Source organism: Onychomys torridus, chromosome 16 (genome assembly GCF_903995425.1).
Source record: "Onychomys torridus chromosome 16, mOncTor1.1, whole genome shotgun sequence".
Classification (NCBI taxonomy): domain Eukaryota; kingdom Metazoa; phylum Chordata; class Mammalia; order Rodentia; family Cricetidae; genus Onychomys; species Onychomys torridus.
In genome coordinates, this window is record NC_050458.1 from 46,084,010 (window position 1) to 46,099,426 (window position 15,417).

Sequence of the window (15,417 nt, forward strand, 5' to 3'; positions counted from 1 at the left end):
GTGTGTGACTTCATTCCCCGCCTCCCTCCCCCACCCCTTTTTGTGACAGGGTTTCTCTGTGTAGCTCAGGCCATCCTGGAACTCACTCTGTAAACCACTCAGCCATGGCTTAGTTCTTTCTTATACTAGTGTGTAGTACCTACTGGTGACCAAGGAGTGCTTCTATTGCTTTGTCTTAAGTAGGATGGGGTGGGGCTGGAAAGATTGCTCAGTAGCACTGCACTCATGGTGGTCATAGGATCTGCCACCTTCAAACCTCCTTGGGCTCCTGCATGCACATGGTGCATATACAAGTGCTCAGGTGCACACACACATATAAAATAGTCTCCCACGTGTTAGAATTAAAGGCCTGCACTACCAGGCTCGGCCCAAAGAGCCTTCTTTATTTTTTCTTAAAAGGGGGGTGGGGGTGGGTATTAAGCTCAGTGGTAGAGCGCTTTGCCTAGCAAGCACAAGGCCCTGGGTTCGATCCTCAGCTCCAAAAAAAAAAAAAAAAAAAGCCATTGTTGTTTGAATGCTAACACAATATATCACCACAGCTCATCCTGGTCTACATAGCATTCCAGGCCAGTCAGAGCTATACAGTGAGCTCTTCCTCAAATAAATAAATAAATAAACAAATAAATAAAATTTTAAAAATGTAAAGAAAGGAAGAAGGAGGAGTTGGACTTCAGTGATGAGTGTTTGATTCTTACTACCAAGGCGGGGCAGGACGACAACTAAAATCAGGGGCTGGGCCAAAGTTTTAGTTGCATCCTCCTAGATTATCCTCCGAGCTACCTAGCAAGTTGTGCATTTCCATCCATGGTCCCATGGGCCAGCAAAGTGGCAATAAGTAGACCAAAATTATTTGAAAATAACTTGGTAAATGATTCTTATGTTAGAATAATAATGACAGTGTGTTCATTTATAGAGTATCTGCATGAAGATAAATGTAATTAATAAAAATTTTGCATGGGTTCAGTATTACATTGTGGGTGGAACTGGGATTGTGGCTCAGTGATGGAGTGCTTGCCTGTCACTGATCCAGGCCTCGGGTTCGTTCCTCATCACTGCAAACGTAAAGAGAACACAGGGAAGCAAAACATGTAAAATACTGCTGTTTCTCATTGGTACTGAGCTTTTGGTTGAATAGAGTTAAGATGTGATCACTAGAGAAACAAGCCAGAGGCTCTGTTAGAAAATGTCTAGGGGGGTGGGGCGGTGGCGGTGGCAATGCACGCCTTTAATCCCAGCACTTGGGAGGCAGAGCCAGGTGGATCTCTGTGAGTTCGAGGCCAGCCTGGTCTACAGAGTGAGTTCCAGGAAAGGTGCAAAGCTACAAAGAGAAACCCTGTCTCGAAAAAATTTAGTTCAGTGGTAGAGCACTTGCTAGGCAAGCCCTGGGTTTGATCCTCAGCTAAATAAATAAATGAATGACTGAATGAATGAATAAATGAATAAATAAATGAGAGAGAAAAGGGAGGGAGGGAGAGAGAGGGGGGGAGGGAGGGAGGGAGGGAGAGAGAGAGAGAGAGAGAGAGAGAGAGAGAGAGAGAAGAGAGAAGAAAATGTCTGACCACATTTAGGGTTGGCCACACCTACTTGGTGTTAGACTGTACCTAGAAAATGCCTTTCTGTTGTTGGTTCTGCATTAAGAAACAGCGGTGAAAAAAACAGTTATGTTAGCTTGAAGGTGAGGGACTGGGGAATTCTGGTCTTGTCTCCTGAAGAACCATCCTGTGACATAAGAATGGATATTTCTGAAGTACATTTCTAAGTCTTTGGGATAGATTAACTCAAATGTCTCAAACAAAACATTGAGGTTTTTATTGGCTGGTTTAGTTGGTTAATTACTTTCTATTCCTGTTTTGGTGATAGGCAAATAAAATTCATAAAGGTTAAATAAGGTACTTGTTCTGAGTCACACATCTTAGAAATCATAGACACTGGGGTACATGCCTAGTCAGTCTGTCTCAAGCCCTAAAATCAGTTTTATTTTATTTATTTTTTTACTTACTTATTTTGGGTTTTTTTTGAGACAAGATTTCTCTGTGTAGCTGTGGTTGTCTTGGAATTAGCTCTGTACACCAGGCTGTACTCAAACTCAAAGATCCACCTGCCTCTGCCTCCTGAGTGCTGAGATTAAGGATGTGTGCCGCCACCACCTGGCTTTTTATTTTTATTTATTTATTTGTTTGTTTTGTTTTGTTTTTTTGTTTTTGAGACAGGGTTTCTCTGTGGAACAGTCCTGGCTGTCTTGGAACTCACTTTGTAGACCAGGCTAGCCTAGAACTCACTGAGATCTGCCTGCCTTTGCTTCCCAAGAGCTGGGATTAAAGGCGTGCACTACCACCGCCTGACCTTTTTTATTATTTTTAATGGGGTCTCTATACATTGTCAGAATGGCCCAGAATTCCAGGGCTCAGGAGATACATCTGCTTCCCAAGGGGTTGTGACGAAAAGACATGTACTGCCCTGCCTTAGTAACACTAAGTAACCTCTTAACCTCTGTTCTGTGTGGAGGCTTTAGGATTGTTCTCTATGGCCCTACTGACAGGGGGTACCAAGATAAAAGTACAGGCAGACAGACTGTTAATCCCAGCACTCAGGAAGCAGAGAAGGGCAAACCTCAATGAGTTTGAGGTCAGCCAAGGCAACATAGTAATAAGACCCTGTCTCCCCTGCCCAAAAAACAAACAAACATACATACATACATACATACATACATACATACATACATACATACATACATATTCTTATTTGTATAGCAAGTGCTTTCTTGTAAGTGGTTTGTTTTGTTTTGTTTTGTTTGGGGGGCTGTTAAGACAGGGTTTCTCTGAAGTAGCCCTGACTGTTCTGGAACTTGCTCTGTAGACCAGGCCACAGAGATCTGCCTGCCTCTGCCTCCAGAGTGCTGCATTTAAAGGCATTTAAACGCCACCACGCCCAGCTTCTGGTAAGCATTTATTAGCAGTGTATTGTGTTTTACTGTATAGCATGTTTCCAATACTAATTTTTCAATTAGAGAAAAGCCATATTGTCATTAGATTTTTTTTCTTAAAGATTTTGTCCTGACTTAAAATTTCATCATTTTTACTGCAGGAAATTGAAAGTCTTAGGAGAGAATTAAAGGGTCTTAGAGCTTCCTAGCCCAGAGATAGGTAACCATTGTGGACACTGTGGAATGTGTTGCAGGTAGTTCTCAAGAAGCCGACAGCGCCTGCTTTAGAGCTAGCGAGTCTTTTTCACAGGAGCAGAAAAAGGGGGAGGAAATTATTTTGATAAATTCTAAGGATTTTCCCTCTGTCTTCTGGTTAGGTTTCTGCCTCAATGCTCAAGCAGTTCCCCAACAGTGGCCTGAATCCAGGTCTCTTTAATGTGGGGCCTCAGTTATCTCCTCAACAAATTGCCATGCTGAGCCAGCTTCCACAGATCCCCCAGTTTCAGTTGGTAAGTAGCATGTTTTGCTCCTGTTGCTAAAAAGGTCATTTGCTTCTCTTTTTTCCTTTGCTTTAATTTTCTTGTCACTTTATGTTCAAACATTTATACAGATGATTAATTATGATTAAAAATTGATAGATCAGTTTGCCTGAAGGTGGTCCTAACTGTAGACTAGGAACTTGGTTATGAGTGCTTTACATGCAGACTCTCCTGTCAGTCTCAGGAAGCTGCAGTTCCCACATTGTCTTGTAGGCATGTCAGCTTCTCCTGCAGCAGCAGCAGCAGCAGCAGTTGCTACAGAACCAGAGAAAGATTTCTCAAGCAGTGCGCCAGCAGCAGGAGCAGCAGGTATGTGGGTGGGGAGGTGCCCTAGTCTTCTGGGTGAGGATGCCTTCGGCTTAACGGCTCTTTGTGGATACTGGCTTATCATCGGTCCGTTTCTCTTGGGTCTTTCCTTAATGGGTGCTGACCTGCAGCTGGCAAGGATGATGAGTGCTCTGCAGCAGCAGCAACAGCAGCAGCAACAGCAACAACAACAGCGGCAGCCTAGCATGAAGCATTCGCCATCTCATCCTGTTGGGCCTAAGCCACATTTGGACAACATGGTACCCAATGCGCTGAATGTGGGACTCCCAGACCTCCAGACCAAAGGGCCAATCCCTGGATATGGTTCTGGTATGTTTGATGTTGTGGCAAGTACTTAGTATAACATCTGCTTAGCCAATCCTGTGGTAGGGGTTGGCTTTACATTGTTCTCCTTTGCTTTTTCCTTTTAATATTATTTATTTTCTTTTAAAGACTTTTTTTTTTTGAAGCCAGGTGGTGGTGGCAGTGCAAACCTTTAACCTCAGCACTCAGGAGACAGGAGCAGGGAGATTTCTGTGAGTTCGAGGTCAGCCTGGTCTACAGCCAGGGCTAAACGGTGAAACTGTCTCAAATTTTTTTAAAAAATGAGATTTATTTTTAGTTTGTGTGTTTTGCTTGCATGTTTGTCTGTGTACAACATATGTGCAGTGCCCTAAGAGGCTAGAAAAGGGTGTTGGATCCCTTGGAACTTACAGATGGTTGCTAGCCATCAAATGAGTGCTGGGAATCAAACTCTGGTCCTCTGGTAGATTAGTCAAGACTATTAACTGCTGAGCCATCTCTCCAACTCCCCTCTATGTTTTTACAGTAGATAATGGTATGTGGTACATGTCTGTAATTCTAGCACTGAGAATTGAAAACCGTCCTTGGTACTCATTGGTCACCTAGTCTAGCATAATCTGAACTCCAAGCCAGGGAAAGACCCTGTCTGTCATTTTTTTTTTTAAAAAAAAAAAAGGTGGGTATCTCCGGAGGAACATACCAAAGGTTGACCCCTGACCCCACATACACACTTGTTAGCATACACATGAACATCCATATAATCATTCATGGATTGCACAAACATACACATACAACCCAATTAAGTATTTATATATCCTCTGAATGCTGCACATGGCTCAGGTTTTATCTATGAAAGTATGTACAAGTTTAAGTGTTTCATTTCACTGATAAAGCTGCCTTCTCAAAATGTAAACTAAAATTTTAAGGCAATTTTTTAAAAAATTAGTGGCTGTGTATAGTGGCACATGCCTGTTATCTCAGCACTTGGGGAACTAAGCCACAAGTATTGCAAGTTCAAGGCCAGCCTGGGCTACATGGCAAGATGCTGTGTTTTTGTTTATTTGTTTATTTATTGTTTGGAATTTAGAATTTATGTTGGTAAAGAAGATACCAGTTAGGGGCGGGGGGGGGGGGAGTGAGGAGATCTGAAATGTTTATTCCTGGACCAACCCCTGATTGGACAGATGGCTGCTTCTGCCCTGACCTAAAAATTCCAGCTAGAGCTAAGAAGCAGTAAAGACTAGAGTGTCTTTTACCCTGGCAGTCTCAGCTTTCACCAGCTGTCTTCTTACAGGTGATGTGAGAACTGACTTATACTCAGAATAGCCTCTCTGGAGCGAATACTTAATAAGCATAAAGCCTGGCTTCTGTTCTCCATGTTGGGAGAGAAAATAACCTTTTTCCCACTTAACATAGGACAGGCTGTCTCCTTCACTTGCCATCTTCTCTGGGCTTTGGAAGGTCAGTGTGGCCAGTAGAGGGAGCCTCTCTTAGTGATTTAGGAAAGTACATTGGTGACTTTGTTTTAGGAAGAGGCTGGTTACTGTAGATGTGGAGGTGCTCTTATAACTTAATTAGTCTTCTTTTATTAATCTACATTTTACCATGTGGCTCAGTTACCTCTCCTCTATTCCCTATGTCCAACTTGCTCCATGTCTCACTGGTGTCTCCATGCACCTATATTCCTCCTCTTCCTCTGTTTCCCGGGAAATCCCACCCATCCTCTCTTGACTAGCTGTTGGCCATTCAGCTCTTTATTCAACCAATCAGAAAGTGCCTTGGCAAAGACATATGGCAAAGTCATAGTGTTCAAAAAGATTATCTCACAGCATTTCCCTCTTTTTGTCTAAAAGAAAGGAAAGGTTTTAACTCTAACATAGTAAAACTTTATACAATAAGAACAATTATCAGGTATTATCTAAATAAAAAGGAAAAGTTTTCTTACTCGATAACAGTAAAACTATATACAATAAGGACAATTATCAGGTAAGAATTACATTCACGGATTGGGGATTTAGCTCAGTGGTAGAGCGCTTGCCTAGCAAGCACAAGGCCCTGGGTTCAATTCTCAGCTCCAAAAAAAAAAAAAAAAAAGAATTACATTCACAATGTCTAGCCCATATGTATTTGGTAAATTCAGAAAAAGTACTGTGTTATCTATCCTGTCTTACTCCAAAGTTTATACCACTTTCTATCATAACTTACATTACCATCCTAAGAATATTTTTTTAGACCTTAGAACATCTTCTTAGATAAACAACTTAAGCTTTTATATTTCTCAACCTTATAAACTTTACATCTCTTATGTAAGTTTCTTTTCTGAATTTGGTAACAAGGAAAACTGTAACTATCTATTCTTCAACCCCATCAGAGACCCAAGATGCATATACTATTACCTGAATAAACAGGAAGTGCAGAGCAAGCATCTTTGGAAGCTATAGACAGAGACGGCTGGCTGCCTGTATGTATAGTCACCCAGGGTTCCTCTACAACATTGGGGCATCCATCTTCGGCCTATAGGCCTAGAATATCTGGCAGACTTTTCTGTAAAGCAGAAATTTTAAAGGACTATTCTACCTTGTCTTGGCAAAGTTTGGTAGTCACATTCTTTTATGTCCTGCTTGTTCAATTTGGACAATATACAGTCAAGGCAAAGTCAGTTTCTTGCCTAGTGACCAGCTTTGCCACATTGAAAGCAAACTCCTTATGGAAATTCTTTGATGCCCATCATTATTCTTTGTTTTTTTGTTTTTGTTTTTTCAAGTAGATTGGTGCTGCCAGGAGCATACCTATCTCACTGTCATGAAAAGCCTTATGTTATTAAAATACCTTAAATGCCATATTTTGTAGGTCTCTGAAGTGTTTGAAGACCACCTATTTATCTTAAATATGTTTAAACTTGAAAACATATGTAACATGACTACAAGTCTGATTGTTATAGATAACTAACTGCTAACCTGCATTTTTAAATTATCCTTAATAGTCTATAATAGTAGCTTTCAAGGACTAGAACTATACATTACATTTTTAAATGAGTTGCATAGGTACAGTACCTTAAATAAGAGTAGAAACATATATACAGTATGTTTTTAACAAAAATAACCTTAAATTTGTATCAATATACAAAAATCCATACCAGTGTAAAATATTTGAGATTAATAGGGGTTTTTTTTTAGTTTAAAAGTAGATTTAATAATCTGTTTTTATCCTATCATTCCTATATCCCCCCCTTTTTCTTTTCAGAAAGAGATCCTTGAATCCAACCTCCCTTGCTTAGTTTCCTCCCTTAACATGACCAGTAACAATTTGCAACCAACCCCCCTAAACAATGACAAACATCCATAACCCCCCAAATGACCAAAAACTACCCATTCCACCTCTTGGGAATGTGAGTGTCATATTCTTAAAATTGCTTCCTCTGTCTGAGGGTGACAGCGTCTCTAGGGACCCTGAGAAAATTGAGACAAGGGTCCAGTCCTGGGGGAGCTGGCTGTGTCACTTGTTGTCAGTCTCTGTGCAATGGGAAGTGCGGGGCTTATGTGAAGTCCTGACTGGAGTAGTCTGTGAAGCTAAACTTGTCTTCTTACCTCTTTGTCAAAAAGGACAAGAGTATGTAGCTCAGTGGTAGAGCGCTGTCACGTCACAATGTGCAAGGCCATGAGTTGGATCCCCAGAACCACGGGGGAAAAATAGCTATAATAGGTCTCTAGGTAAGAGCCAGTCTCTGTGAGGGACAGGCATTTGCAAGTCAAAGGTGGCGTTTTTATGTTTCGATGCACTTTGTTCTTGCTACTTGTCCATACTCACCCCAGTGCATGCCACTACTTGGGAAGAAAATTGACTTCCACAGCCAGAGCAGTATAGCTCAGTGATCCTGCTGCCTTTACATACATGAGTAAAGAATCCATCAGGCATGGCCAGGATGTAGCATAGTGGTGGAAGGTTTGCATGCTCAAGGCTCTGGTTCATCTTCAGTATAACCGCTAAGCCATCTCTCCAGTCCTTTTTTTTTTTTTTTTTTTTTTTTTTTGTAGTTTTTCAGGGCAGGGTTTCTCTGTGTAGCCCTGGCTAGCCTGGAACTCACAGAGAGAGATACACCTGCCTCTGCTTTCAAGGTGCTCATATTAAAGGTGTGTGCCACAACACCTGGCTAGATTTATCTAATTTTATTTAAATATTTAATGTTTTATTAATATTAAATGTCATTTATAATATTTACATGGTATACCAGTATATATCATGGACCAGCAAGATAGCTCATTGAGTAGAAGTGCTGCCACCAAGCCTGACAACCTGCTTATGATGAGAGTTCACCAGTGAGTGTCCCTGAGTGCAGCCAGTGGGGCCTGGCCCACATCCTGGGGCCATACTAGGTACTATATGACAGCAAGAAGAGTCTTTATCAGTCAGAGGCACGCCTGTACATACCAGGCGAGCACGTGCTATGGGGCTACATGCAGTCTTCCATGTTCCTGTCTGCACTAATTTTCCTCTTACAGTTTTGAGTTATAGATTGACTCTGTGATGTCACTCTGTTGGTGCTCAGTCCCCACATTTCCACTGAAGCAAATGCCCTCTTTAAGCTTTTGTTCCTCCCTCTTCTAAGATTTATATAACTCTTCGTTCTCTACACTTTATACATCACAGAAAACTCAACAGCTTAAGTTCATGAATTTACTGAGTTTGAAAGACGTTTTAGAATAACTTCCAAGAAAATGATTGTGTGAGGACAGCCTTCTCCCATCCTTACCAGTGCTAGTGTTTTCGTCATCTTTGCCAAAAGCAGCCTGCAGCTGCAGCACCTTGTGCTTTCCTTTCAAAGGTAGGAGTGCAGTGAGCAAGGAGCAGCATGCTTAGACCCCAGCGGACTCACAGACAGCCCTCTTCCTGCCCCTGCCGCTGTTCTCCAGTCCCATTTTATCTCCTTTGTAGAAGATAAGGTGGTTTGTTTTCATAATCTCCAGGCTGGAAAGATGGTTCAGAGTGTGTACTGCTCTTGCAAAGTACCTTAGATCAGGTCCCAGCACTCACAACTGCCTGTAACTTGAGCTCCAGCTCTGACACCCTTTTTCTGGCCTCCGAAGGCATTCATACCTATGCACAGATACACATAGTTAGAAATAAAATCTTTGTTAAAGTTTAACACTACTCACCACCATCACCCTCCATGCAAGCAGTTGGGTTACATTATAAATATGTGGAGAAACAGGGTTATTATAGAAATAAGCAGCATCTTAGATGAAGGGCAAGAAGGTGTCAGGTCCCTGTCCCCTGGTTTATGCATTCCTAAAACCAAGCCAGACACTACAATAAGCCCTGGGAAGGAGAACATGACATGGGCCTCAGTAGGACTTGGATCTGTAGAGCTTGAGAAAGCCAGTCTAAGGTACCACCTTACACTAGGAAAGCAAAGTGGGAATAGCTGGCTCAAAGCCTATTGACTGAGGTGGGGTGTTTCCTAGACATGGTTTCTCTAACAGTCCTGGCTGTCCTTGAACTCAGAGATCCACCTGCCTCTGCCTCTTAAGTGCTCAGATTAAATTTGTGTGCCACCGCCCCCTGGCCTTGGGTACTGGGTTTCTGATTTAAGAAACATACAGACATAATTGTGATCTCTTTCCAGGCTTCAGCTCTGGTGGCATGGACTATGGCATAGTTGGTGGCAAGGAAGCTGGGACTGAGTCTCGCTTCAAACAGTGGACCTCCATGATGGAAGGGCTGCCTTCTGTGGCCACACAAGAAGCAACCATGCACAAAAACGGTGAGAGAGCAGCCCCTGTTACCATCAGGATATTCTGTCTCTACCCAGGCCTTGAACAAATATCTGGCATGTTTTGTTGGCTTTGTATGTGTGTTTGTGTTTTCTTTGTATCCCAGACTGACCTGAAACTCCCAGAAATCTGCCTGCCTCAGCCTCCACAATGCTGACATTAAAGGCACGTCCCACCACACTTTAAGGCAGTATCTCAGGGAGGTTTGGTATGTAATCCTACCACTCAGGAGGCAGAAGCAGGTGGATCTGGGTGAGTTCTAATCAAGCAAGTACTAGGCTGACTGGAGTTACATAAGACCTTGTCTCAAAAAACTTCTTTAGGTAAACAAGTGAATAATTGCAGTGTCTTTCTTGTAACTCATTCTGGCCTTAAACTCAAAGCTCCTGCTGCCTTAGTCTCCTGTGTACTGAGGTTACCAGTGTATACCACCATGCCTTCCTTTGTGGTTTTTTAACTCTGTTGTATCTGCATATTGTGGCTGCATGTATATCTGTGCACCACATGTATGCAGTGCCCTCAGAGGCCAAGAGACGGTGTTAGATTGCTGGTGCCTGGAGTTAAGATGATTGTGAGCCTCCAGGCAGTGGTAGCACACACCTTCAACCCAGCACTCAGGAGGCCAAGCCAGGCAGATCTCTGTGAGTTTGAGGCCAGGCTGGTCTACAGAGTGAGATCCAGGACAGGCACCAAAACTATACAGAGAAACCCTGTCTCAGGGATTGGGGGCAGGGGACATGGCTACTGTACAGGTGCTGGGAGTCAAAACCATGCCCTGTAGAAGAGCAGCCGGTTCTCCTAACTACTGAGCCATATCTCTAGCCCCCCTTTTGTAACTTTTTAAAGCACAGAACTTTAGCTTTTACTCATCAGTCTCTTGGTATTTTTCCAAAATTTATGATCATCAGAGGAAGATTAGGTCTGTAATTCATATTACAAGGTATTTAAAAGGTTCTAATTAAGGATGGCATAATGTCCCATGACACCCATAAGATTAAAACCCTATTAAAGTGGCTGAGAGAACAGAATCCTCTTGTTGAAGTTTTGGTTTGTTGGTTTGGTTTGGTTTGGTTTGGTTTTCTGAGACAAGGTCTTGCTAAGAATTTGTAGTTCATGCTCAGTGTTTTTTGAGAGATTGGAGATCAGTATCAGATTTTAAAAAACTCCTGCCCTAAACTGGGTATAGTTACGCATACAAATTAAAGACCAGCTTGAGCTATACAGTTGAAGGCTATACTAGGATACTTAGTAAAACTCTGTCTCAGAAAAAGAAGTGTCCCTAAGCTCCAAAAGATTACTAACAGAAGAGAATTCAATTAGTGTCCTGCCAGGACAGCACTGGAGTTGTATTTTGAGTGAGGATTAGCCTTGCCTGTCCATAGTTTTCTTTTAAGGGTTTCTCCATTTCCCCAGAAGAAAGATAAGAGGTCTGGACCTTCTTTCAGCCCTCAGTGCACTGTTTGTTTCCTTTGTCAATATTTCACTTGGACTCAAAGTTGTCTCCATGAGAGTCAATATAAACAAGCGTCTGGTTGTTCTTGCAGCAGAGCCCTGGCGGGCTTAGCCCAGCCAATTCATTCAGCTTGCAGCCTTCCAGGTTTCCATTATAAACCCTCTTTAATAAGCCCATTATAAAATCTCTTTAGTAATCCCATCCAGAAACTGGGGGAGGAGCCACCCAGAGCTCTCTCCCTACCCTGCTAAGCATGGTCAAAATCAAGAATAATTTATTGAAATTATAAAATCTGTTTTATGGACTGAGTAACCCTAGTCCTGTGTCATCCATAGCTCTGGGCACTTTCACACTCCCTTAGGCTAGTGATTACCAGGTCTGGATAATAAATGTAAAATGGCATATGAGAAGATATCTCAAGATGTACAGTGTCCTCTCTCCTCACCAGATAATATGATGTTTCCCCATTTCCTTAGCAATCCTCAAGATAACTGAGCTAGCTTTTCATTTCCTGCTGCCTTACTGCGCTGTGCCTCTGAACCAGATTTCTGTCACTGTCCTCAGAAAAGTAAATGTCCTCACAGAGAGTGGAGACAATTTTTATAATAATCCTTTTAGTCCAAACCAAACAGATTGCTTTATTCAATATTTATACAAGCATTTTAATACGTTATCCTGCAAATTATTTTATGTGCTCATGATCCCCACTCTAAGACTATGAGAACTTTATTTGGGAAATAAGGAAATAGCCTATCATAGGCTCCTGAGTTTTTATTTAAAGGAAAAATTTATTGTTATTGTTGTTAACTTAGGAAATTTTAAGCTTTCCACTTTTCCTGCATAAAAATGCTTAAAGGAGGCACTAACAAAGCCACAAGACTTTGGGAATACCCCTGGGAATACAGTGACAAAAGATTTGCTGTTGTCTGTATGTGAGGCGGCCCCAGGCTCAGAAATGTAGAGATCATTGCTGGTGGGGATTCCACCTCATTGCCTTGGAATATAAAGCAATTGCAGATGGCTTTTTCTCCAGTGGACTCTGCATATTGCAGATTCCAGAACAGGGATAGAAAGCATCAATAGACAGATCACGTAAAATTCTCCAAGGTGCTATGTTTGTTCAGTGTTTCCTATTCCTTTTGAAGGATTAGTGTAGCGACCATGTAGATACTGTGCTTCATAGTGTGTATGACTCACTGGCTTCATAACACCGTGGGATTTTCAGATTGAAAGGACTGTTCTAGAATGAGAACACTCATGTGGGCTTAGGTGAGAGATGGAGAGACTCCGAGAAGTGAGATGAGTCATTATGGTCATGTGCTTTTAGTGGTAGCCCAAAGTTCTTTATTCCATGCACTCTACGTACCTGTCTTTGAGTTCCTTAAAAAAAAAAAAAAAAAAAAGCCAGGGGAGGGCCAAGTTGAAAGTTTTTCTGTGTAGCCCTATTAATTTTTTTTTATTGTTTTATGTGTGTATGTTTGGTCTGCTTGTATGTATGTGCACCATGTGAATGCCTGTTCCCCACAGATGTCATAAGAGGGCATCAGATTCCCTGGAAGTGGAGTTACAGACAGTTTTAAGCTGCACTGTATGTAGGTGCTGGGAATCAAACCTGGGCCCTCTGAAGAACAGCCAGTGGTCTTAATCTCTGAGTCATCTCTCCAGCTCCCTAGAGCTCTTTTTTTTTTTTTTTTTTTCCTGAGACAGAGTTTCTCTGTGTTGTTTTGGTGCCTGTCCTGGATCTCGATCTCTGTAGACCAGGCTGGCCTTGAACTCACAGAGATCCGCCTGGCTCTGCCTCCCGAGTGCTGGGATTAAAGGCGTGCGCCATCACTGCCCGGCCAGAGCTCTTTCTTAAACAGTTGACTGTTTCTCTCTTTTCTCAGGCGCTATAGTGGCCCCTGGTAAGACCCGAGGAGGGTCCCCATACAACCAGTTTGATATAATGCCAGGTGACACGCTGGGCGGCCATACGGGTCCTGCTGGTGATAGCTGGTTACCTGCCAAATCTCCACCAACTAATAAAATTGGAAGTAAATCCAGCAATGCCAGTTGGCCTCCAGGTATTGTTCATGAAATGTTTTGTCTAGAATAGTGCTTCTGTTAAGTTTAGGTTCTGAACAAGCTTATGAGGCTTGCTTTACTGAGGAAGTCCCATGCTCTCTTTTCTGCATTAGTAATTATTGTCTGATAAAAGCAAGGCATACACTCTGAAATCTGTGCCATGGGAAAATGAAAGATCTACAAGAAATGGGAGTTGAGGATAGTAAGTAGCCTTGCAACTGGGACTTGGCACTTACCCTGTGTGTAGGATGCTTTATAACATGAGCTCTTTTAAAGTGTGCGTTGAATGGACTGACATTCATTAGTCAGATAATGTCATTTATATACCCTAAGTACACGGTTCGGTAAGTTTCATATCTCTCTCTTGTTCCCTCCTTCCTCCCTCTCCTCCCTTTTGTCTCTCTATTTATTCTGCTTTTATTATAGAAAATTTAGTAAAGCAAAAGTACAAATTAGTAAATGTCCTTCTATCCATAAATCAATAAATGTGTGTAATTACATTTTATTAGAGTGAAGTGAAATAATGCCTCTTGTTCATATACATATTGCTCTTCTCAACACAGTTAGGGAAATATCAATTTGTTAATGTATCACATAGCTTTAGATACAACAGCTTCAGTGGATCAATAAAAACATAAGCTTTCATACGTAGTCCAGGTTTTTTCACATCGGTTAAATTATTCCCAACTATCCCTGAACAGTCTGTGAAGCAGTGGTCACTTATATTTCATTTTATTATGTGCATCTTGGCCAGTACCTAATGAGAAAAATGTGAAAGGTCACTGATCTGAAGCCCAGGTTTTCTCCCAGTTCTTGGCCTCACTTTCTTTGGCATGGGTTCCTACTTTCCCTTAGGACGTGCCTTGCTCTTGTAGCTGGAGAGTCATGTATGGAGCCAGGCCTTTATGAGCATGATCCAGTTCCCTCGGAGACAGGTGAAAGGATAGGCAGTATACGAAAAGACTTGCTACTGGCAAGAGCATTTGTTCAGGGTAAATTTTTTACTTCATGATGAAAGTCTGATGTACATAGATAGATTCATTGTGTAGGCTTTTCACAGGATCATGGTTTTTTCTATTAAACAGTTACTTTAGCATAATAATAATAATAATAATAATAATAATAATAATAGTAATAATAATAATAAAAGCTGGGTATAATGGCCTTTACTTGAATCCCAGCACTTGGAAGGCAGGGGCAGGTGGATCTCTGTGAGTTCCAGGACAGCCTGGTCTACAGAGTGAGTTCCAGGACAGCCAGAGTTACATAGTAATACCTTTTATCAAAATAATAATAATGATAATAATAATAATTAATAGAGTAGGAAATGTTTAAGTTAAACTTTTTTTTTAAACAATCTCCTACCCCTAACATTTCTTCATGCCTCAGAATTCCAACCAGGAGTGCCATGGAAAGGTATCCAAAATATTGACCCTGAATCTGACCCCTACGTGACCCCAGGAAGTGTGCTGGGGGGTACAGCCACATCTCCCATTGTAGATACTGACCACCAACTGCTGCGGGATAACACCACAGGTGAGTGAGTGAGTGCTGCAGACCTGTGGGGTCCCACCAGCGTTTTCAGAGTTGTCAGCCCATGGCCTGTTTCTTTTTCTAGTACCTGATCATTTCAATAGAAAATTGCATTTTACATCTTTAATGTTTGATTGCATTTTGTTTTCCCTTCTATTCAAGTTTAAATAAAACGCTCACAGGGTTTCCCTGGTTATACTGACATTTGTCTCCAATATTCTCTCCTTCATTTGTCACTTCAAGGGTCTAATTCTTCCCTCAACACCTCGCTGCCTTCACCTGGTGCCTGGCCCTACAGTGCCTCTGACAACTCCTTTACCAACGTTCATAGCACTTCAGGTACTTGCTGGCTTCCCCCTCCTGCTCATCAGTTGACTGTGCGTTTCCTCTTTATCTCGGGCATTTACTTCCTAAGGAGTGCCTGTAAAGGAGGTGAAGAGCATACATAGGTCAGCACAGATGGGGATACAACCTTTCTTTGCATTCACTGTCCACTCAGGGAGCTCCCAGTCTCAGAGATAGGGT

General features: G+C 41.9%; 1 protein-coding gene across 4 annotated transcripts in view; it reads left to right on the forward strand.

Annotated features, from left to right (window-relative positions):
• Positions 1–15,417, forward strand: part of Tnrc6b (trinucleotide repeat containing adaptor 6B) — a 234,678-nt gene that overhangs the window by 209,775 nt on the left and 9,486 nt on the right. For all 4 annotated transcript variants that reach the window (XM_036208071.1, XM_036208074.1, XM_036208072.1 and 1 more), the window contains 7 exons: positions 3,301–3,432; positions 3,676–3,771; positions 3,900–4,098; positions 9,695–9,832; positions 13,182–13,358; positions 14,749–14,895; positions 15,136–15,231. In XM_036208071.1, the coding sequence (XP_036063964.1) occupies positions 3,301–3,432; positions 3,676–3,771; positions 3,900–4,098; positions 9,695–9,832; positions 13,182–13,358; positions 14,749–14,895; positions 15,136–15,231 (985 nt within the window). The remainder of the gene's footprint in view (positions 1–3,300; positions 3,433–3,675; positions 3,772–3,899; positions 4,099–9,694; positions 9,833–13,181; positions 13,359–14,748; positions 14,896–15,135; positions 15,232–15,417) is intronic.